The 23,667-nt window shown below is 48.8% G+C and overlaps 1 protein-coding gene across 1 annotated transcript in view; it reads right to left on the reverse strand.

The window, feature by feature from the left end:
• The window catches only part of kcnq1.1 (potassium voltage-gated channel, KQT-like subfamily, member 1.1), a 68,575-nt gene that overhangs the window by 12,703 nt on the left and 32,205 nt on the right, over positions 1-23,667 (reverse strand). Inside the window, exons 3-9 of the mRNA XM_065012386.1 lie at positions 13,521-13,631; positions 13,174-13,269; positions 12,584-12,700; positions 10,966-11,104; positions 10,679-10,696; positions 9,799-9,855; positions 9,494-9,617 (exon numbers count right to left, since the gene is read on the reverse strand). Of these exons, the coding sequence (XP_064868458.1) occupies positions 9,494-9,617; positions 9,799-9,855; positions 10,679-10,696; positions 10,966-11,104; positions 12,584-12,700; positions 13,174-13,269; positions 13,521-13,631 (662 nt within the window). The remainder of the gene's footprint in view (positions 1-9,493; positions 9,618-9,798; positions 9,856-10,678; positions 10,697-10,965; positions 11,105-12,583; positions 12,701-13,173; positions 13,270-13,520; positions 13,632-23,667) is intronic.

Consider the following 23,667-nt stretch of genomic DNA (forward strand, 5'->3'; position numbering starts at 1 on the left):
TGTGTTACAGTCTGAATTTAACATTTATTAAATGTAAAAAAAAATAACATAAAAACTGTGTCACTGGCCTACACACAATACCCCATAATGTCAAAGTGGAATTGTGTTTTTCTATTTTTGTTTACAAATGAATTAAAAATGAAAAGATGAAAAGTCTTGAGTCAGTATTCAACCCTTTTGTCATGACAAGCCTGAATACGTTCAGGAGTAAAACAGTTTCTTAACAAGTCACATAATAAGTTGCACGGACTCAGTCTGTGTGCAATAATAATATATTTTGGAATGACTACCTCATCTCTGTACACCACACAAACAATTATCTGTAAAGTCCCTCAGTCGAGCAGTGAATTTCAAACACAGATTCAACCACAAGGACCAGGGAGATTTTCCAATGCCTCGCAAAGAAGGGCACCTATTGGTACTACAAAGGTACAGGTGTTCTTCCTAACTCAGTTGACAGAAAGGAAGGAAACCGCTCAGGGATTTCACCATGAGGCCCATTGTGACTTTAAAACAGCTACAGAGTTGAATGGTTGTGATGGGAGAAAACTGAGGATGGATCAACAACATTTGTAGTTACTCCACAATACCGATCTAAATGACAGTGTGAAAAAAATAATGCCTGTACAGAATATATCTATTCCAAAACATTCATCTGTTTTCAACAAGGCACTAAAGTAATACTTCAATACAATGTGGCAAAGCGATTCACTTTTCGTCCTAAATACACAGTGTTCTGTTTGGGGAAAATACAATAGAACACATTACTGAGTACTACTCTACATATTTTCAAGCATACTGGTGGCTGCATCATGTTATGGGTATGCTTGTAATTGTTAAGAACTGGGGAGTTTTTCAGGATAAAAAATTAAACTGGCGCTAAACACAGGCAAAATCCTTGAGGAAAACCAGGTTCAGTCTGCTTTCCACCAGACACTGGGAAATTAATGAACCTTTTAGCAGGACAATAACCTAAAACACAAGGCCAAATATACACTGGAGTTGCTTACTAACTATCCAGGAATATTCTCAAGTCAAAACTAGTTAAGTAAACCATACTGTCACAAGGAAATTCATTTGTACAGCACCCTACAACAGTGGTTCTCAACTGGTTTTGCCTCGGGACCCAAATTGAACCAGGTCGTCTCAGTCGGGCCGCAATATTGGAGTCGCGATAAATAATAATCAAAATACAATCTGGAAAACTATATTTGTATTTTCAAATGCTATATTGATAGTAAATGTAGCAATTATATGACAAGGGAACAACATTCCCAACTCTTTCATTGTCAATAATACAATTTTGTCCATATGAAGAATGTCAATAAACTCATTGGCTTGAGACCACAAAATCAACAAACATAGCACTGATAATAGCTCTATATTGGAAATACTGTGATTGAAGAAAACATTTTCAGAAATTAAATTACTCATAAAAAAATGTGTTATCATGTCTACACACTTTCTCCTTGTTTTAAGTTATTTGAGTTCAGAGTATTTCTTCATACCTTATTATTATATTTTATACTCCCATGACCCACTCAAAACCTCCCTTGACCCAAATTTTGGTTGCGACCCACCAGTTGAGAATCGCTGTCCTAGAGCATGAGGGTAATTCTGTAGCTGAAGAGCGTCAGGGTGTGTCAGCATAAATGCTGCCTAAATTGACCCCGGCCTCATTTCTTCTGAATAAACAGATGGAGCCAGATTGAGACGGGGCCATTCCCTACAGACTACACTTCCAGCAGAGAGTTTAGGTCTGATTATCCAATGAGGCTTCATTCACAGCAATCACTGCCCACTGGACACAGACAAGTTTAACGTTTGGTTTTGATTTACATTTGGTTGAGTTGTAAACTAACGTCAAATAAATATAAAATTAACACAAAAAAATGTCTATGTCATTGGATTTAGGTAAACATTTTTGGTGAAAAAGACACAATTCCCTTATGATGGCTTTTTGCAAAACCAATCAGTTTTCCACAGTGATTGAACGTCATCACATAAACATTTTTCAGGTTGAAATTACGTGGAAACAACATTGATTCAACCACTTTTTGCCCAGTGGGTGTCAACTAAGTGGTTTTGCAACATACAGTAAATAAATATATTGATGAATATGTATGTGGCTCAGAAACACTTATGTTTTATACTCCAAAACGTCAGTGGATCGGTCTTTGAGTGTCGTTGTGAACACTAAGCCCAGAGTGGTGCTTTAACTAAGTGGTGGATGGTCCTGGTGCTTAGCATCCATTAGAGGGAACATGTAGACTGTCTGGTCTCATCACCCTGGTAGAACCTGTAGTCTGTCTGGTCTCATCACCCCGATAGAACCTGTAGTCTGTCTGGTCTCATCACCCTGGTAGAACCTGTAGTCTGTCTGGTCTCATCACCCTGGTAGAACCTGTAGTTTGTCTGGTCTCATCACCCCAATAGAACCTGTAGTCTGTCTGGTCTCATCACCCTGATAGAACCTGTAGTCTGTCAGGCCTCATCACCCTGATAGAACCTGTAGTCTGTCTGGTCTCATCATCCTGGTAGAACCTGTACTCTGTCAGGCCTCATCACCCTGATAGAACCTGTAGTCTGTCTGGTCTCATCACCCTGGTAGAACCTGTACTCTGTCAGGCCTCATCACCCTGATAAAACCTGTAGTCTGTCTGGTCTCATCACCCTGGTAGAACCTGTACTCTGTCAGGCCTCATCACCCTGATAGAACCTGTAGTCTGTCTGGTCTCATCACCCTGGTAGAACCTGTACTCTGTCAGGCCTCATCACCCTGATAGAACCTGTACTCTGTCAGGCCTCATCACCCTGATAGAACCTGTACTCTGTCAGGCCTCATCACCCTGATAGAACCTGTAGTCTGTCTGGTCTCATCACCCTGATAGAACCTGTAGTCTGTCTGGTCTCATCACCCTGATAGAACCTGTACTCTGTCAGGCCTCATCACCCTGATAAAACCTGTAGTCTGTCTGGTCTCATCACCCTGATAGAACCTGTAGTCTGTCTGGTCGCATCACCCAGATAGAACCTGTACTCTGTCAGGCCTCATCACCCTGATAAAACCTGTAGTCTGTCTGGTCTCATCACCCTGGTAGAACCTGTAGTCTGTCTGGTCTCATCACCCTGGTAGAACCTGTAGTTTGTCTGGTCGCATCACCCTGATAGAACCTGTAGTCTGTCTGGTCGCATCACCCCGATAGAACCGGTAGTCGGTCTGGTCGCATAACCCCGATAGAACCGGTAGTCGTTCTGGTCTCATCACCCTGATAGAACCTGTAGTCTGTCTGGTCTCATCACCCTGGTAGAACCTGTACTCTGTCAGGCCTCATCACCCTGATATAACCTGTAGTCTGTCAGGCCTCATCACCCTGATAAAACCTGTAGTCTGTCTGGTCGCATCACCCTGGTAGAACCTGTAGTCTGCCTGGTCTATTCACCCTGATAGAACCTGTAGTCTGTCTGGTCGCATCACCCCGATAGAACCTGTACTCTGTCAGGCCTCATCACTCTGATAGAACCTGTAGTCTGTCTGGTCTCATCACCCTGGTAGAACCTGTAGTCTGTCTGGTCTCATCACCCTGATAGAACCTGTAGTCTGTCTGGTCTCATCACCCTGGTAGAACCTGTAGTCTGTCTGGTCTCATCACCCTGATAGAACCTGTAGTCTGTCTGGTCTCATCACCCTGGTAGAACCTGTAGTCTGTCTGGTCGCATCACCCTGATAAAACCTGTAGTCTGTCTGGTCGCATCACCCCGATAGAATCTGTACTCTGTCAGGCCTCATCACCCCGATAGAACCGGTAGTCGGTCAGGCCTCATCACCCCGATAGAACCGTTAGTCGGTCTGGTCGCATCACCCCGATAGAACCGGTAGTCATTCTGGTCTCATCACCCTGATAGAACAGTGAGGGAGCCAGCAGCACACCACTCTGATCTGGGGAGGACTGAGAAAGGGAACTGGGGACATCCACCATAGAGGAAGAGGAATTGAAAGGGTGGGGGTGTGACTGGTTAGGCAACTAATAGTCTATTTCAATCTATCGTCCCTGCACTCTTGCAGTAATCTTACCACCCCTACACAACCATACACACCAAGCCTAAACCTAGAAGACCATGCACTAACTTTTCCCCCTAGCCTAGACAAACACCCATAGATTTAATCCTGCCTTCTCTCTCTCCATCTCTCCCCCTCTTTCACCAAAGTGACACTTGGGTGACAAGAGGAGAAATGACCTTGGTAGTGTGGGTCTGGACTGTGTCTGTCTGTCTTTCTGTTTGTTTGTTTGTTGGGGACAACAACAAGGCAGGCGTATGAAAGGAGCTGAAAGTGACAGGAAAAGGTCATGTCATTACTGGTGTCAACACCCTGGTCTAAACAGCCACTCCCTCTCTCTCTGATCTCAGAGCAGCTGACACTGTGATCGTCACAATGCTAGATGAGGACCTCTGGCAAGCAACGTTGACTCCTCCTACTTTCTTTAAGCCAAAAACAACCCAGATGAGTTAACATCTTTGATTTGACACGTTATGAATGTCTATAGGTGCTACTCTTCATACTAGTAGCTGTTAATGACCGAGGGGAGTCTTAAACCAAACTACAAACAGCAGCACTAGCACAAAATGGCTGCCCCCTCCCCTGCTATCATTGTGCTAAAGATTGTGGAGTCATCTTGGCTGTTATCTACCAGGGAGCTGAACAGTAGCTGCCTGCCATTCATTCCTCTCCAGTGCCCTCCCCTGATGGGAAAGAAAAGAGCTACCTCCTCTCCAGTGCCCTCCCCTGATGGGAAAGAAAAGAGCTACCTCCTCTCCAGTGCCCTCCCCTGACAGGAAAGAAAAGAGCTACCTCCTCTCCAGTGCCCTCCCCTGACAGGAAAGAAAAGAGCTACCTCCTCTCCAGTGCCCTCCCCTGATGGGAAAGAAAAGAGCTACCTCCTCTCCAGTGCCCTCCCCTGATGGGAAAGAAAAGAGCTACCTCCTCTCCAGTGCCCTCCCCTGATGGGAAAGAAAAGAGCTACCTCCTCTCCAGTGCCCTCCCCTGATGGGACCTCCTCTCCAGTGCCCTCCCCTGATGGGAAAGAAAAGAGCTACCTCCTCTCCAGTGCCCTCCCCTGATGGGAAAGAAAAGAGCTACCTCCTCTCCAGTGCCCTCCCCTGACAGGAAAGAAAAGAGCTACCTCCTTGACTGCCCACCACTGCAATCAGGATAAGATAAACAGGAACCTTATCTTGTTGGTCAAAATACACCACATGTTAACTCATCAAAACAATTGCAAGAAACATTAAAGGCCAGTAGGAAGATCCAGGAACGTTTTACAAATCTCAAATAACTGCTGTGTCATCTGAGCAAAATCTGCCCATAATAAGCCTGCATCTATCTATCTATAGCCAGCAGCTACCCATTGTTGGAGTCACAGGCCCCAATAAACCAATGATATACCTTACTGTACCTGACAGTAGCCTATCAGGGTAAAACCATTAGCCTATAAACACACAGAGATCACTAGAGGACCTGATGTCATAGATCCTCATAGTTACACAGTGTGCTGATTATGGCAGCCATGTTAGTGAAGGATAAATCAGTCTAATATGCCTAGAAAGTGATTATAATTTTTTTTAAACAATTTTGTACATTTAACCTTTATTTAACTACGCCAGTCAGTTAAAAACAAATTATTATTCACAATGACGGCCTACCCCGGCCAAACCTGGATGATGCTGGGCCAAGTGCAAGTAAAACTAAATGCATGCTCTTCAACCGATCGCTGCCTGCACCTACCTGCCCCTCCAGCATCACTACTCTGGACGGTTCTGACTTAGAATATGTGGACAACTACAAATACCTAGATGTCTGGTTAGACTGTAAACTCTCCTTCCAGACTCACATTAAACATCTCCAAACCAAAATTAAATCTAGAATCGGCTTCCTATTTCGGAACAAAGCATCCTTCACTCATGCTGCCAAACATACCCTTGTAAAACTGATCATCCTACTGATCCTCGACTTCGGCGATGTCATTTACAAAATAGCCTCCAACACTCTACTCAATAAATTGGATGCCGTCTATCACAGTGCCATCCGTTTTGTCACCAAAGCTATATACTACCCACCACTGCGACCTGTATGCTCTCGTTGGCTGGACCTCGCTTCCTACTCATCACCAAACCCACTGGCTCCAGGTCATCTACAAGTCTCTGCTAGGTAAAGCCCTGACTTATCTCAGCTCACTGGTCACCATAGCAGCACCCACCCGTAGCACTCGCTTCAGCAGGTATAGCTCTCTGGTCACCCCCAAAGACAATTCTTCCTTTGGCCGCCTCTCCTTCCAGTTCTCTGCTGCCAAAGACTGGAACTAACTGCAAAAATCTCTGAAGCTGGAGACTCTTACCTCCCTCACTAGCTTTAAGCACCAGCTGTCAGAGCAGCTCACAGATCACTGCACCTGTACATAGCTCATCTGTAAATATCTCATTCAATCTACCTCATCCCCATACTGTATTTATTTATTTATCTTGCTCCTTTGCACCCCAGTATCTCAACTTGCACATTCATATTCTGCACATCCTACCATTCCAGTGTTTAATTGCTATAGTGTAATTACTTCGCCACCATGGCCTATTTATTGCCTTTACCTCCCTTATCCTACCTCATTTGCACATGCTGTATATAGACTTTTTCTACTGCATTATTGACTGTATGTTTGTTTATTCCATGTGTAAATCTGTGTTTTTGTATGTGTCAAACTGCTTTGCTTTATCTTGGCCAGGTCGCAGTTGTAAATGAGAACTTGTTCTCAACTAGTCTACCTGGTTAAATAAAGGTGAAATAAAAAAATAAAAAATTGTGCACCACCCTATGGGACTCCCAATCACAGCCAGATATGATACAGCCTGGATTTGAACCAGGGACTGGTTTAGATCGCTGCATCACTCGGGAACACAGTGGTCCCTGCTTGTTTAATTAAGGAGCATTGTTCAATGGGGCCGTGCTGGTTTCAAGGGGTTTAGCAGGCAATGGGGCAGAGAGAGGGTCCCCAGTTAATGATGTCCCTGCATGCAATAGCCAGCCTGACCCATTACCTCACTGTTTAGTATGGAGCCTTCAGGGACAGGAACTCAGCCTCATTTACACCACTTTTCTCACAGAGGTCTATATCACAGTGGCTTTCACCATGCCCATGGTACGCATACTATGCAAGTGCGTTTGTGTGTATTTGTGAGTGTGTGTGCGCATGCGTCTTTGTGTCTATCTGTGTGTGTCCTCAGGGAGCTAAATCTTCAGGTATCAGACAAGGTTAGTCATCATCAAGAGAGTTGCAACCGCTGTTACGGTAACTGAGACTCAACCGCTGTTACGGTAACTGAGGCTCAACCGCTGTTACGGTAACTGAGGCCCAACCGCTGTTACGGTAACTGAGGCTCAACCGCTGTTACGGTAACTGAGGCTCAACCGCTGTTACGGTAACTGAGGCTCAACAGCTGTTAGGGTAACTGAGGTGCAACAGCTGTTAGGGTAACTGAGGTGCAACCGCTGTGAGGGTAACTGAGGTGCAACAGCTGTTAGGGTAACTGAGGCTCAACAGGTGTTAGGGTAACTGAGGCTCAACAGCTGTTAGGGTAACTGAGGCTCAACCGCTGTTAGGGTAACTGAGGCTCAACAGCTGTTAGGGTAACTGAGGCTCAACAGCTGTTAGGGTAACTGAGGCTCAACCGCTGTTAGGGTAAATGAGGCGCAACAGCTGTTAGGGTAAATGAGGCTCAACAGCTGTTAGGGTAACTGAGGTGCAACAGCTGTTAGGGTAACTGAGGCTCAACCGCTGTTAGGGTAACTGAGGCTCAACAGCTGTTAGGGTAACTGAGGCTCAACAGCTGTTAGGGTAACTGAGGCTCAACCGCTGTTAGGGTAAATGAGGCGCAACAGCTGTTACGGTAAATGAGGCTCAACCGCTGTTTCGGTAACTGAGGCTCAACCGCTGTTACGGTAACTGAGGCTCAACCGCTGTTAGGGTAACTGAGGCGCAACAGCTGTTACGGTAAATGAGGCTCAACGCTGCTGAGGCTCAACCGCTGTTACGGTAACTGAGGCTCAACCGCTGTTACGGTAACTGAGGCCCAACCGCTGTTACGGTAACTGAGGCTCAACCGCTGTTATGGTAACTGAGGCCCAACCGCTGTTACGGTAACTGAGGCCCAACCGCTGTTACGGTAACTGAGGCCCAACTGCTGTTACGGTAACTGAGGCCCAACCGCTGTTACGGTAACTGAGGCTCAACAGCTGTTATGGTAACTGAGGCTCAACCGCTGTTACGGTAACTGAGGCTCAACCGCTGTTAGGGTAACTGAGGCTCAACAGCTGTTAGGGTAACTGAGGCTCAACAGCTGTTAGGGTAACTGAGGCTCAACCGCTGTTAGGGTAACTGAGGCTCAACCACTGTTAGGGTAACTGAGGCTCAACCGCTGTTAGGGTAACTGAGGCTCAACCTCTGTTAGGGTAACTGAGGCTCAACAGCTGTTAGGGTAACTGAGGCTCAACAGCTGTTAGGGTAACTGAGGCTCAACAGCTGTTAGGGTAACTGAGGCTCAACCGCTGTTAGGGTAACTGAGGCTCAACAGCTGTTAGGGTAACTGAGGCTCAACCGCTGTTAGGGTAACTGAGGCTCAACAGCTGTTAGGGTAACTGAGGCTCAACAGCTGTTAGGGTAACTGAGGCTCAGGCTGGAAATAGAGCACAGACTGAAAGGGAAACAGACTCACTGGAATGATGTCATTCTGATGGGACCAATCAGAAAGCAGGGTTATAATGATGTCATTTCGAAAGGCACAAGCACAGAGCAGGGTTATAACAATGTCATTATGAAGGGACCAATCCGAGAGCAGGGATATGATGACGTCATTATGAATAGACCACTTAGAGAGCAGGGTTATAACAATGTCATTATGAAGGAACCAATCAGAGAACCGGCTAATGATGATGTCATTGTCTCACTGTGACACGTGGGTGATAGACGACAGACTGAAAGAGAAACAGACTGAATGTGACACGTGGGTGATAGACGACAGACTGAAAGGGAAACAGACTGACTGTGACACGTGGGTGATAGACGACAGACTGAAAGGGAAACAGACTGACTGTGACACATGGGTGATAGACGACAGACTGAAAGGGAAACAGACTGACTGTAACACGTGGGTGATAGACGACAGACTGAACGGGAAACAGACGACAGACTGAAAGAGAAAAAGACTGACTGACACGTGGGTGATAGACGACAGACTGAAAGAGAAAAAGACTGACTGTGACACGTGGGTGATAGACGACAGACTGAAAGGGAAACAGACTGACTGTGACACGTGGGTGATAGACGACAGACTGAAAGAGAAACAGACTGACTGTGACACGTGGGTGATAGACGACAGACTGAGAGGGAAACAGACTGACTGTAACACGTGGGTGATAGACGACAGACTGAAAGGGAAACAAACTGACTGTGACACGTGGGTGACTGGGGTCAGAACACACTGGTCCTCCTGGTCCAGATCGTCCCCAAAGCTGCTGTTCCTCTGGAGGGGACGAGGGTGCTGCACCTCCAACAAACCAGGGGTCTTTTTCACTGTCAACACATACAGTCCCACGCAAGCACGCACGCACACACACACACACTCAGAATATGCATAGCCAAGTGACAGAAGATTTCCCTATGATCTTATAATGTAATTTTTAAAAATCCATTGCAACCCTTTCACATTTGTATATTTCTGTAGCGAAAACAAAACAGCTCAGTGCTTTGTTACCTGGGAGTGGAGAGCTGAACGTAAGGGAGGAAAGAGAGGTCCAGGACTGCTGGGTATCTGTGAGACCAAGAAGAGGAGGGAAGGGAGGGATGGAGACAAACACACAAGAGGATCATGTAGCTAGCAATCTAGTAGATACATCATCCTCTGGGTGGGATGGGAAAGGCTGTGGAGGCATGCTTTCTACGGGTCATGGAGGGGGGTGGGGGCTAGGCGGGATGGGAAGCATGGTTTCTGGGTGGGGACGGAGGATTGCAGCAGGTGGATGGATGGGGACTTAGGGGGCAATGGGTTGGGGTTATCTTTGTATGCATTCAAACATATTTTTATAAAGCCCTCTTTACATCAGCAGTTGTCAACGTGCTTCATAGATACCCAGCCTGAAACACCAACAAGCTACTAAGATAATCACGATAACAAGATAGAAGGGTGGCACAACTGAGACATTTTGAAGGGGGTTCCAGAACCACTACAACCTCAATGTGCTGGAACCAACACATTCAACTGAAGACTGATTTATCTGCAGTTGACTGACTAAAGGGTTATATACCTATACACACATGTAGCGAAGGAGCAGGCAGTGAGAGACAGATATAACAGTAACCGAGACAGTGATTAGCCAAGAGGACAGCTGCAGTGATTGGTCAAGAGGACAATGACAGATGCAGTGATTGGTCAAGAGGACAGTAACAGTGGCAGTGATTGGTCAAGAGGACAGTGACAGATGCAGTGATTGGTCAAGAGGACAGTAACAGATGCAGTGATTGGTCAAGAGGACAGTAACAGTGATTGGTCAAGAGGACAGTAACAGTGACAGTGATTGGTCAAGAGGACAGTAAAAGTGACTGGACAGGAGGAGTGGACACTAACAGGAGCTCACCACATCCTAGTGCTTCAGCTAAACAGAAGCCAGAAACAGCAGATAGGGAAAAAGAGAGAGGGGGAGAAAGAGAAACAGAGAGGTAAAGAGAATAGAGAATGTGTTGAAAACCGTGGGAAATGTCTAATACATTCATAAAATTAATCATAATTCATTTGACAGAAATGGAATTGGCTCTGATAACCCCTGGCAGAGTGCCATTAAAATGGGGGTGAACTGCCCCTTTAGGTTACTCCAAGCCACTAAGATGCAGTGTAAATATATATAAGAGAGTACCCCTCTCCTACCTGTACACACAGTGCTGTAGACATCAGAGCTGAGCTCCCTCCCACTATTGAACACTGAGTCGTAGGAGATACTGGGAACAGTGGGAGAACCAGGCCCGTCGTCCTTCTCACTGCTCTTCAACTTCCTCCTCAGCTTCACCTGTTTACAGAGGGACAGACGTGAATGGATGGACGGACGGATGGATGGGTGGGGGGGTGGATGGATGATGGATGAATGATGGATGGATAGACAGATGGATGGACGGACGGATGGTGGGGGGGTGGATGGATGATGGATGAATGATGGATGGATAGACAGATGGATGGACGGACGGATGGTGGGGGGTGGATGGATGATGGATGAATGATGGATGGATAGACAGATGGATGGATGGATGGATGGTGGGGGTGGATGGATGATGGATGAATGATGGATGGATAGACAGATGGATGGACGGATGGATGGTGGGGGGTGGATGGATGATGGATGAATGATGGATGGATAGACAGATGGATGGATGGATGGATGGTGGGGGGTGGATGGGATGGATGAATGATGGATGGATAGACAGATGGATGGATGATGGATGATGGATGATGGATGAATGATGGATGGATAGACAGATGGATGGACGGATGGATGGTGGGGGGTGGATGGATGATGGATGAATGATGGGATAGGATGGTGGACGGGGGTGGATGGATGGATGGATGAATGATGGATGGATAGACAGATGGATGGACGGATGGATGGTGGGGGTGGATGGATGATGGATGAATGATGGATGGATAGACAGATGGATGGACGGATGGATGGTGGGGGGTGGATGGATGATGGATGAATGATGGATGGATGGACAGATGGATGGACGGATGGATGGGTGGGGGGGTGGATGGATGATGGATGAATGATGGATGGATGGACAGATGGATGGGTGGGTGGGTGGATAGATGATGGATGAATGATGGATGGATGGACAGATGGATGGATGGGTGGGGGGGGTGGATGATGGATGAATGATGGATGATGATGGATGGATGGGATGGATGGATAGACAGATGGATGGACGGACAGATGGTGGGGGTGGATGGATGATGGATGAATGATGGATGGATGGACAGATGGATGGGTGGGTGGGTGGATAGATGATGGATGAATGATGGATGGATGGACAGATGGATGGATGGGTGGGTGGATAGATGATGGATGAATGATGGATGGATGGACAGATGGATGGATGGGGAGGGGTGGATGGATGATGGATGAATGATGGATGGATGGACAGATGGATGGATGGGTGGGTGGATAGATGATGGATGAATGATGGATGGATGGACAGATGGATGGATGGGTGGGTGGGTATACGGACAGTGGGTGAATGGATGGATGGACGGATAGATGAATGGATGGGTGGATAGATGCATGAAGGATGGATGGATGGACAGATGGATGGATGGGTGGGTGGGTGGGTGGATGAATGGATGGGTGGGTGGGTCAATGGACGGACGGAGAGCGGATTGGCTGGATGGGTGAATGGATGGGTGGGTGGATAAATGGATGGGTAGAAGAATGGATTGATGAATGAATGAATGAATGAAATAGCATCTGATAACCAGTGATTCTATATGGACAGCTGACCGTTTTCTTGGGCTTGGGACTGGATACAGAGGAGCTGAGCAGAGCAGGTCTCCTCCTCACAAACATCTTGAAGGTGGCCGAGTCAGGGTTCTCCACAGCAAAGACCCTCCACGAAGTCTGGACAGGGAATGTGGTCAGGAAGTAAACAGACATTAACACTGCAGGTGACTACTAGAATCTACACCACAGTTGACTCGAGATGAAGGTACTTTTAAGGAATAGTGAGGAATGCATCTACCTAACCAAGCTCCACAGCATCTCCAGACTAACAGGTTTTCTGAAATGCAACAGTTGTTGTGAAGTAAAAGAGCATGCTGGTATAACAGAGATAAGAACGGGCCGAAAAGCTCACTTCACGGCTAGCTTGAAATGTCGCCAATTGTGCCATCGAATGGGATCCTTTTCTATAGCTCAACTGGTTCGTACGTTGTCAAGGGGGGCGGTCAAGCGTGTTAGCGAGGCAGAGGGCCCCAGGTTTGAGCTGTGGAACAGACAGTTTACTCTGAGTTGTAGTTGGAGAGAAGGAAGCTAATGTTGCTTATCTAGCACACTGATGCCAGTTCCACTGGGACTGTCCCTGTCAGACTCACCTGGATGAGAATGGCAGCTGCAGGGATCTGTCTGTTGAAGTGCTTCTGTCTCTGTTTCTGTTGAACCTTCAGTGCAAAGCCTGAACCCAGGATCCCCTGCAAACAAATGCAGAGGATTACTACACTAGAAAAGTAGGGGTGTTACCTAGTACCATAAAGGGTTCTTCAATTGTCCCCTAAGGAGAACCCTCTGAAAATAACTATTTTGGGTTCCAAGTAGAACCTCCAAAGGGTTCTACCTGGAACGAAAAAAAGGTTATCCTATGGGGACAAACAAATAACCCTTTTTTTTCTAAGAGTGGTGTTACTGATGAACAAACAGTATCTTTCCACCTGATTGCACTCACAGCTGGTAGGGCGAAGAAGGAGATGGCAAAGACTGAGAAACACGATGCAATGGTTTTACCGATCCACGTCTGAGGCACCTTGTCTCCATAGCCTATAGTTGTGACGGTCACCTGCAAAAGACAAAAGACTGCTAGGAGAGTCATCCCAGACTCCTGCCCTGTTAAGTGAAGCCAGACACACACACACCAGTGGAGGCTGCTGAGAGGAGGACAGCTCATTATAAATGGCTGTAACGGAGCCAATGGAATGGCATCAAATATCTGGAAACCATGGAAACCATGTGTTTGATACCATTCCACTGATTCCGCTCCAGTCATTACCACGAGCCTGTCCTCCCTGATTAAGGTGTCACCAACCTCCTGTGAAACACACACACACACACACACACACACACACACACACACACACACACACACACACACACACACACACACACACACACACACACACACACAGCAGCCTTACCACCCCCCACCACAAGGCGTCAGCGTAGCTCCCGAACTCATTGGCTCCATTGCTGTCCACAGCATCCTTCTCTGCCAGGTACACAAAGTAGGAGGAGAAGATGAGCCCCAGGAAACCAATGTACAGCGTGGTGATGAGCTCCTGGAAACACACACACAGGCACACACACACATATACACACAGACACACACGCACATATACACACAGACACACACGCACACAGGCACACACACACACGCACACACACACACACACATACACATACACACAGACACACACGCACGTACACATGCATGCACACACATAAAGGCACACACACACACACGCACGCACACATACACACAGACACACACGCACGTACACATGCACGCACACACATAAAGGCACACACACACACGCACACACACACGCACGCACACACACATGCACGCACACACACAAAGGCACAAACACACAAAGGCATCCACACACACACACACACAAAGGCATGCGCACACACACACACAAGACAACTTATTTAACATAGTTATCTAGAGAGGAATAAATGTATTAATAAAAGTTTGTCGCTCAACATTAAATTAGGAGTGTGTGTTAGTGTTAGTCAACTCTGTTAATCTGTGCAGTGAACAACTCATAATAATTAGAATACATGGTATTTATATAGAGCTTTTCAAGGACCCAAACTAACCTGCCTGTGGATGAAGACCACAGAGCCCAGCAGACGCCACGTCCCTCCCTGCCGGTCCACATGAAGCATACGCAGGATCTGCAGGAAGCGAATCCCTCTGGAACAAAAAACACACGGTCTGTGATCGGGGCTCCCAATTAGTAATCGTCTGATAAAGTGATTTAGTTATAGACAGACTACTGAGATGGTATTACAGATATGACCAATTAGTAATCATCTGATAAAGTGATGTAGTTATAGACAGACTACTGAGATGGTATTACAGATATTACCACTTAGTAATCATCTGATAAAGTGATGTAGTTATAGACAGACTACTGAGATTATAGACAGACTACTGAGATGGTATTACAGATATTACCACTTAGTAATCATCTGATAAAGTGATGTAGTTATAGACAGACTACTGAGATGGTATTACAGATATGACCACTTAGTAATCATCTGATAAAGTGATGTAGTTATAGACAGACTACTGAGATGGTATTACAGATATTACCAATTAGTAATCATCTGATAAAGTGATGTAGTTATAGACAGACTACTGAGATGGTATTACAGATATGACCCATTAGTAATCATCTGATAAAGTGATGTAGTTATAGACAGACTACTGAGATGGTATTACAGAAATAAGTTGTTTCATCTAACATGTCCATGCAGGAATGCAGCATGATTCAACCAATCCAGTGATGTCATAAATTTTGGGACAAATAGTCGTTATAGCTGGGTTTTTGCATTTTCTTTTTGTTCAATAGAGATACATTTGCCCACATCTTTAATGTGCAATAATATCATAGGCTGATTTATTTGGGACTATTTCACCACCTGAGTAAGTGGAAACTCCAAAAATATTAGCTTGATCGCTAACTCTAAACATAATACCCACTGATGGTGACCATGTAAGATTCCAACACTAAATTCAATGTCCAAAAAAAACATTGCAGTTGTAGCCTATTACCCAATGAGGCTATGGCCGATGCAACGTCCGATTCGCATTTCTCCAGCTGCGTATCTCAAAGCCATATTAAATATCTTGGTTGTAAAATAGCTTACTGAGAGTTGAGAAATAAAAACTACACCTACAGAAAGCTGAGAACCTCCTCTCTTTAACAGTGACAACCATAGTTGCTGAGAACCTGCTCTCTTTAACAGTGACAACCATAGTTGCTGAGAACCTCCTCTCTTTAACAGTGACAACCATAGTTGCTGAGAACCTCCTCTCTTTAACAGTGACAACCGTAGTTGCTGAGAACCTCCTCTCTTTAACAGTGACAACCATAGTTGCTGAGAACCTCCTCTCTTTAACAGTGACAACCGTAGTTGCTGAGAACCTCCTCTCTTTAACAGTGCTGAGAACCTAACAGTGACCTCTCTTTAACAGTGACAACCGTAGTTGCTGAGAACCTCCTCTCTTTAACAGTGACAACCGTAGTTGCTGAGAACCTCCTCTCTTTAACAGTGACAACCATAGTTGCTGAGAACCTCCTCTCTTTAACAGTGACAACCGTAGTTGCTGAGAACCTCCTCTCTTTAACAGTGACAACCGTAGTTGCTTCCAAAGATGTTTATTACCCGCAATTTGGATTTTGAAATGTTACAGCCTATACAATCGGAAAGAAAATAAAAAATCTCCTGGAATGCGGGGAGAGAGTGAGTAAGTGGCTCTCTCATTACAGCAGCAGGCCCCAGCTAAACAGGCACAGAGACCTTCATTACAGAAGCAGGCCCCAGTTAAACAGGCACAGCGACCTTCATTACAGCAGCAGGCCCCAGCTAAACAAGCACAGAGACCTTCATTACAGCAGCAGGCCCCAGCTAAACAGGCACAGAGACCTTCACTACAGCAGCAGGCCCCAGCTAAACAGGCACAGAGACCTTCATTACAGCAGCAGGCCCCAGCTAAACAGGCACAGAGACCTTCATTACAGCAGCAGGCCCCAGCTAAACAGGCACAGAGACCTTCATTACAGCAGCAGGCCCCAGCTAAACAGGCACAGAGACCTTCATTACAGCAGCAGGCCCCAGCTAAACAGGCACAGAGACCTTCATTACAGCAGCAGGCCCCAGCTAAACAGGCACAGAGACCTTCATTACAGCAGCAGGCCCCAGCTAAACAGGCACAGAGACCTTCACTACAGCAGCAGGCCCCAGCTAAACAGGCACAGAGACCTTCATTACAGCAGCAGGCCCCAGCTAAACAGGCACAGAGACCTTCACTACAGCAGCAGGCCCCAGCTAAACAGGCACAGAGACCTTCATTACAGCAGCAGGCCCCAGCTAAACAGGCACAGAGACCTTCATTACAGCAGCAGGCCCCAGCTAAACAGGCACAGAGACCTTCATTACAGCAACAGGCCCCAGCTAAACAGGCACAGAGACCTTCACTACAGCAGCAGGCCCCAGCTAAACAGGGGCAGAGACCTTCACTACAGCAGCAGGCCCCAGCTAAACAGGCACAGAGACCTTCATTACAGCAGCAGGCCCCAGCTAAACAGGCACAGAGACCTTCATTACAGCAGCAGGCCCCAGCTAAACAGGCACAGAGACCTTCATTACAGCAGCAGGCCCCAGCTAAACAGGCACAGAGACCTTCATTACAGCAGCAGGCCCCAGCTAAACAGGCACAGGGACATAGACCTTCACTACAGCAGCAGGCCCCAGCTAAACAGGCACAGAGACCTTCATTACAGCAGCAGGCCCCAGCTAAACAGGCACAGGGACATAGACCTTCACTACAGCAGCAGGCCCCAGCTAAACAGGCACAGGTGCAGAGACCTTCATTACAGCAGCAGGCCCCAGCTAAACAGGCACAGAGACCTTCACTACAGCAGCAGGCCCCAGCTAAACAGGCACAGAGACCTTCATTACAGCAACAGGCCCCAGCTAAACAGGCACAGAGACCTTCATTACAGCAGCAGGCCCCAGCTAAACAGGCACAGAGACCTTCATTACAGCAGCAGGCCCCAGCGAAACAGGCACAGGGACATAGACCTTCATTACAGCAGCAGGCCCCAGCTAAACAGGCACAGAGACCTTCATTATAGCAGCAGGCCCCAGCTAAACAGGCACAGGGGCAGAGACCTTCACTACAGCAGCAGGCCCCAGCTAAACAGGCACAGAGACCTTCATTACAGCAGCAGGCCCCAGCTAAATAGGGACAGAGACCTTCATTACAGCAGCAGGCCCCAGCTAAACAGGCACAGAGACCTTCATTACAGCAGCAGGCCCCAGCTAAACAGGCACAGGGACATAGACCTTCACTACAGCAGCAGGCCCCAGCTAAACAGGCACAGGTGCAGAGACCTTCATTACAGCAGCAGGCCCCAGCTAAACAGGCACAGAGACCTTCATTACAGCAGCAGGCCCCAGCTAAACAGGCACAGAGACCTTCATTACAGCAGCAGGCCCCAGCTAAACAGGCACAGAGACCTTCATTACAGCAGCAGGCCCCAGCTAAACAGGCACAGAGACCTACACTACAGCAGCAGGCCCCAGCTAAACAGGCACAGGGACAGAGACCTTCATTACAGCAGCAGGCCCCAGCTAAACAGGCACAGAGACCTTCATTACAGCAGCAGGCCCCAGCGAAACAGGCACAGGGACAGAGACCTTCACTACAGCAGCAGGCCCCAGCTAAACAGGCACAGGGACAGAGACCTTCACTACAGCAGCAGGCCCCAGCGAAACAGGCACAGAGACCTTCACTACAGCAGCAGGCCCCAGCTAAACAGGCACAGGGACAGAGACCTTCACTACAGCAGCAGGCCCCAGCGAAACAGGCACAGGGACAGAGACCTTCACTACAGCAGCAGGCCCCAGCGACACAGGCACAGGGACAGAGACCTTCATTATATCAGCAGGCCCCAGCTAAACAGGCACAGGGACCTTCACTACAGCAGCAGGCCCCAGATAAACAGGCACAGAGACCTTCATTACAGCAGCAGGCCCCAGTTAAACAGGCACAGAGACCTTCATTACAGCAGCAGGCCCCAGCGAAACAGGCACAGGGACATAGACCTTCACCTTCACTAAACAGGCACAGAGACAGCAGCAGGCCCCAGCTAAACAGGCACAGAGACCTTCACTACAGCAGCAGGCCCCAGCTAAACAGCAGCAGGCCCCAGCGAAACAGGCACAGGGACAGAGACCTTCATTACAGCAGCAGGCCCCAGCGAAACAGGCACAGAGACCTTCACTACAGCAGCAGGCCCCAGCTAAACAGGCACAGGGACAGAGACCTTCATTATATCAGCAGGCCCCAGATAAACAGGCACAGGGGCAGAGACCTTCACTACAGCAGCAGGCCCCAGCTAAACAGGGACAAAGACCTTCATTACAGCAGCAGACCCCAGCTAAACAGGCACAGGGACACAAAGAGGCCCTTCATTACAGGCACAGAGACTTTCATTACAGCAGGCCCCAGTGAAACAGGCACAGGGACAGAGACCTTCATTACAGCAGCAGGACCCAGCGAAACAGGCACAGGGACAGAGACCTTCACTACAGCAGCAGGCCCCAACTAAACAGGCACAGGGACAGAGACCTTCACTACAGCAGCAGACCCCAGCTAAACAGGCACAGGGACAAAGACCTTCATTACAGCAGCAGGCCCCAGCTAAACAGGCACAGGGACACAAAGACCTTCATTATAGCAGCAGGCCCCAGCTAAACAGGCACAGAGACCTTCATTACAGCAGCAGGCCCCAGCTAAACAGGCACAACGACCTTCATTATAGCAGCAGGCCCCAGCTAAACAGGCACAGGGACAGAGACCTTCACTACAGCAGCAGGCCCCAGCTTTACAGGCACAAGGACAGAGACCTTCACTACAGCAGCAGGCCCCAGTTAAAGAGGCACAGAGACAGAGACCTTCATTATAGCAGCAGGCCCCAGCTAAACAGGCACAGAGACAGAGACCTTCATTATAGCAGCAGGCCCCAGCTAAAGAGGCACAGGGGCAGAGACCTTCATTATAGCAGCAGGCCCCAGCTAAACAGGGACAGAGACAGAGACCTTCATTACAGCAGCAGGCCCCAGCTAAACAGGCACAGAGACAGAGACCTTCATTACAGCAGCAGGCCCCAGCTAAACAGGCACAGGGACAGAGACCTTCACTATAGCAGCAGGCCCCAGCTAAACAGGCACAGGGACAAAGACCTTCACTACAGCAGCAGGCCCCAGTTAAACAGGCACAGGGACAAAGACCTTCACTACAGCAGCAGGCCCCAGCTAAACAGACACAGGGGCAGAGACCTTCATTATAGCAGCAGGCCCCAGCTAAACAGACACAGGGGCAGAGACCTTCATTATAGCAGCAGGCCCCAGCTAAACAGACACAGGGACAAAGACCTTCACTACAGCAGCAGGCCCCAGCTAAACAGACACAGGGGCAGAGACCTTCATTATAGCAGCAGGCCCCAGCGAAACAGGCACAGGGACAGAGACCTTCACTACAGCAGCAGGACCCAGCGAAACAGGCACAGGGACAGAGACCTTCACTACAGCAGCAGGCCCCAGCTAAACAGGCACAGGGACAGAAACCTTCACTACAGCAGCAGGCCCCAGCTAAACAGGCACAGGGACAGAGACCTTCATTACAGCAGCAGGCCCCAGCTAAACAGGCACAGGGACAAAGACCTTCACTACAAAATCAGGCCCCAGCTAAACAGGCAAAGGGGCAGAGACCTTCATTATAGCAGCAGGCCCCAGCTAAACAGGCACAGAGACCTTCACTACAGCAGCAGGCCCCAGCTAAACAGGCACAGAGACCTTCACTACAGCAGCAGGCCCCAGCTAAACAGGGACAGGGACAGAGACCTTCATTACAGCAGCAGGCCCCAGCTAAACAGGCACAGGGGCAGAGACCTTCATTACAACAGCAGGCCCCAGCTAAACAGGCACAGAGACCTTCACTACAGCAGCAGGCCCCAGTTAAACAGGCACAGAGACCTTCATTACAGCAGTAGGCCCCAGTTAAACAGGGACAGGGACAGAGACCTTCATTACAGCAGCAGGCCCCAGCTAAACAGGCACAGGGGCAGAGACCTTCATTACAACAGCAGGCCCCAGCTAAACAGGCACAGAGACCTTCACTACAGCAGCAGGCCCCAGTTAAACAGGCACAGAGACTTTCATTACAGCAGCAGGCCCCAGTGAAACAGGCACAGGGACAGAGACCTTCACTACAGCAGCAGGCCCCAGCGAAACAGGCACAGAGACCTTCACTACAGCAGCAGGCCCCAGCTAAGCAGACACAGAGACATAGACCTTCACTACAGCAGCAGGCCCCAGCGAAACAGGCACAGGGACAGAGACCTTCACTACAGCAGCAGGCCCCAGCGACACAGGCACAGGGACAGAGACCTTCATTATATCAGCAGGCCCCAGCTAAACAGGCACAGGGACAGAGACCTTCACTACAGCAGCAGGCCCCAGCTAAACAGGCACAGGGGCAGAGACCTTCATTATAGCAGCAGGCCCCAGCAAAACATGCACAGGGACAGAGACCTTCACTACAGCAGCAGGCCCCAGCTAAACAGGGACAAAGACCTTCATTACAGCAGCAGGCCCCAGCTAAACAGGGACAAAGACAGAGACCTTCATTACAGCAGCAGGCCCAAGCTAAACAGGCACAAGGACCTTCACTACAGCAGCAGGCCCCAGCTAAACAGTTACAGAGACCTTCATTACAGCAGCAGGGCCCAGCTAAACAGGCACAGGGACAGAGACCTTCATTATAGCAGCAGGCCCCAGCTAAACAGACACAGAGACCTTCACTACAGCAGCAGGCCCCAGCTAAACAGTTACAGAGACCTTCATTACAGCAGCAGGCCCCAGCTAAACAGGCACAGGGACAGAGACCTTCATTACAGCAGCAGGCCCCAGCTAAACAGGCACAGGGACAGAGACCTTCATTATAGCAGCAGGCCCCAGCTAAACAGGCACAGGGACAGAGACCTTCATTACAGCAGCAGGCCCCAGCTAAACAGGCACAGGGACAGAGACCTTCATTACAGCAGCAGGCCCCAGCTAAACAGGCACAGGGACAGAGACCTTCATTATAGCAGCAGGCCCCAGCGAAACAGGCACAGGGACAGAGACCTTCACTACAGCAGCAGGCCCCAGCGACACAGGCACAGGGACAGAGACCTTCATTATATCAGCAGGCCCCAGCTAAACAGGCACAGGGACAGAGACCTTCACTACAGCAGCAGGCCCCAGCTAAACAGGCACAGGGACAGAGACCTTCATTATAGCAGCAGGCCCCAGCGAAACAGGCACAGGGACAGAGACCTTCACTACAGCAGCAGGCCCCAGCTAAACAGGGACAAAGACCTTCATTACAGCAGCAGGCCCCAGCTAAACAGGGACAAAGACAGAGACCTTCATTACAGCAGCAGGCCCAAGCTAAACAGGCACAAGGACCTTCACTACAGCAGCAGGCCCCAGCTAAACAGTTACAGAGACCTTCATTACAGCAGCAGGCCCCAGCTAAACAGGCACAGGGACAGAGACCTTCATTATAGCAGCAGGCCCCAGCTAAACAGGCACATAGACCTTCATTACAGCAGCAGGGCCCAGCTAAACAGGCACAGGGACAGAGACCTTCATTATAGCAGCAGGCCCCAGCTAAACAGACACAGAGACCTTCACTACAGCAGCAGGCCCCAGCTAAACAGTTACAGAGACCTTCATTACAGCAGCAGGCCCCAGCTAAACAGGCACAGGGACAGAGACCTTCATTACAGCAGCAGGCCCCAGCTAAACAGGCACAGGGACAGAGACCTTCATTATAGCAGCAGGCCCCAGCTAAACAGGCACAGGGACAGAGACCTTCATTACAGCAGCAGGCCCCAGCTAAACAGGCACAGGGACAGAGACCTTCATTACAGCAGCAGGCCCCAGCTAAACAGGCACAGGGACAGAGACCTTCATTATAGCAGCAGGCCCCAGCTAAACAGGCACAGGGACAGAGACCTTTATTACAGCAGCAGGCCCCAGCTAAACAGGCACATAGACAGAGACCTTCACTACAGCAGCAGGCCCCAGCTAAACAGGCACAGGGGCAGAGACCTTCATTACAGCAGCAGGCCCCAGCTAAACAGGCACAGGGACAAAGACCTTCACTACAGCAGCAGGCCCCAGCTAAACAGGCACAGGGGCAGAGACCTTCATTACAGCAGCAGGCCCCAGCTAAACAGGCACATAGACAGAGACCTTCACTACAGCAGCAGGCCCCAGCTAAACAGGCACAGGGGCAGAGACCTTCATTACAGCAGCAGGCCCCAGCTAAACAGGCACAGGGACAAAGACCTTCACTACAAAATCAGGCCCCAGCTAAACAGGCAAAGGGGCAGAGACCTTCATTATAGCAGCAGGCCCCAGCTAAACAGGCACAGAGACCTTCACTACAGCAGCAGGCCCCAGCTAAACAGGCACAGAGACCTTCACTACAGCAGCAGGCCCCAGCTAAAGAGGCACAGAGACCTTCATTACAGCAGTAGGCCCCAGTTAAACAGGGACAGGGACAGAGACCTTCATTACAGCAGCAGGCCCCAGCTAAACAGGCACAGGGGCAGAGACCTTCATTACAACAGCAGGCCCCAGCTAAACAGGCACAGAGACCTTCACTACAGCAGCAGGCCCCAGTTAAACAGGCACAGAGACTTTCATTACAGCAGCAGGCCCCAGTGAAACAGGCACAGGGACAGAGACCTTCACTACAGCAGCAGGCCCCAGCGAAACAGGCACAGAGACCTTCACTACAGCAGCAGGCCCCAGCTAAGCAGACACAGAGACATAGACCTTCACTACAGCAGCAGGCCCCAGCGAAACAGGCACAGGGACAGAGACCTTCACTACAGCAGCAGGCCCCAGCGACACAGGCACAGGGACAGAGACCTTCATTATATCAGCAGGCCCCAGCTAAACAGGCACAGGGACAGAGACCTTCACTACAGCAGCAGGCCCCAGCTAAACAGGCACAGGGG

This window comes from Oncorhynchus nerka, linkage group LG27 (genome assembly GCF_034236695.1).
Source record: "Oncorhynchus nerka isolate Pitt River linkage group LG27, Oner_Uvic_2.0, whole genome shotgun sequence".
Lineage (NCBI taxonomy): Eukaryota > Metazoa > Chordata > Actinopteri > Salmoniformes > Salmonidae > Oncorhynchus > Oncorhynchus nerka.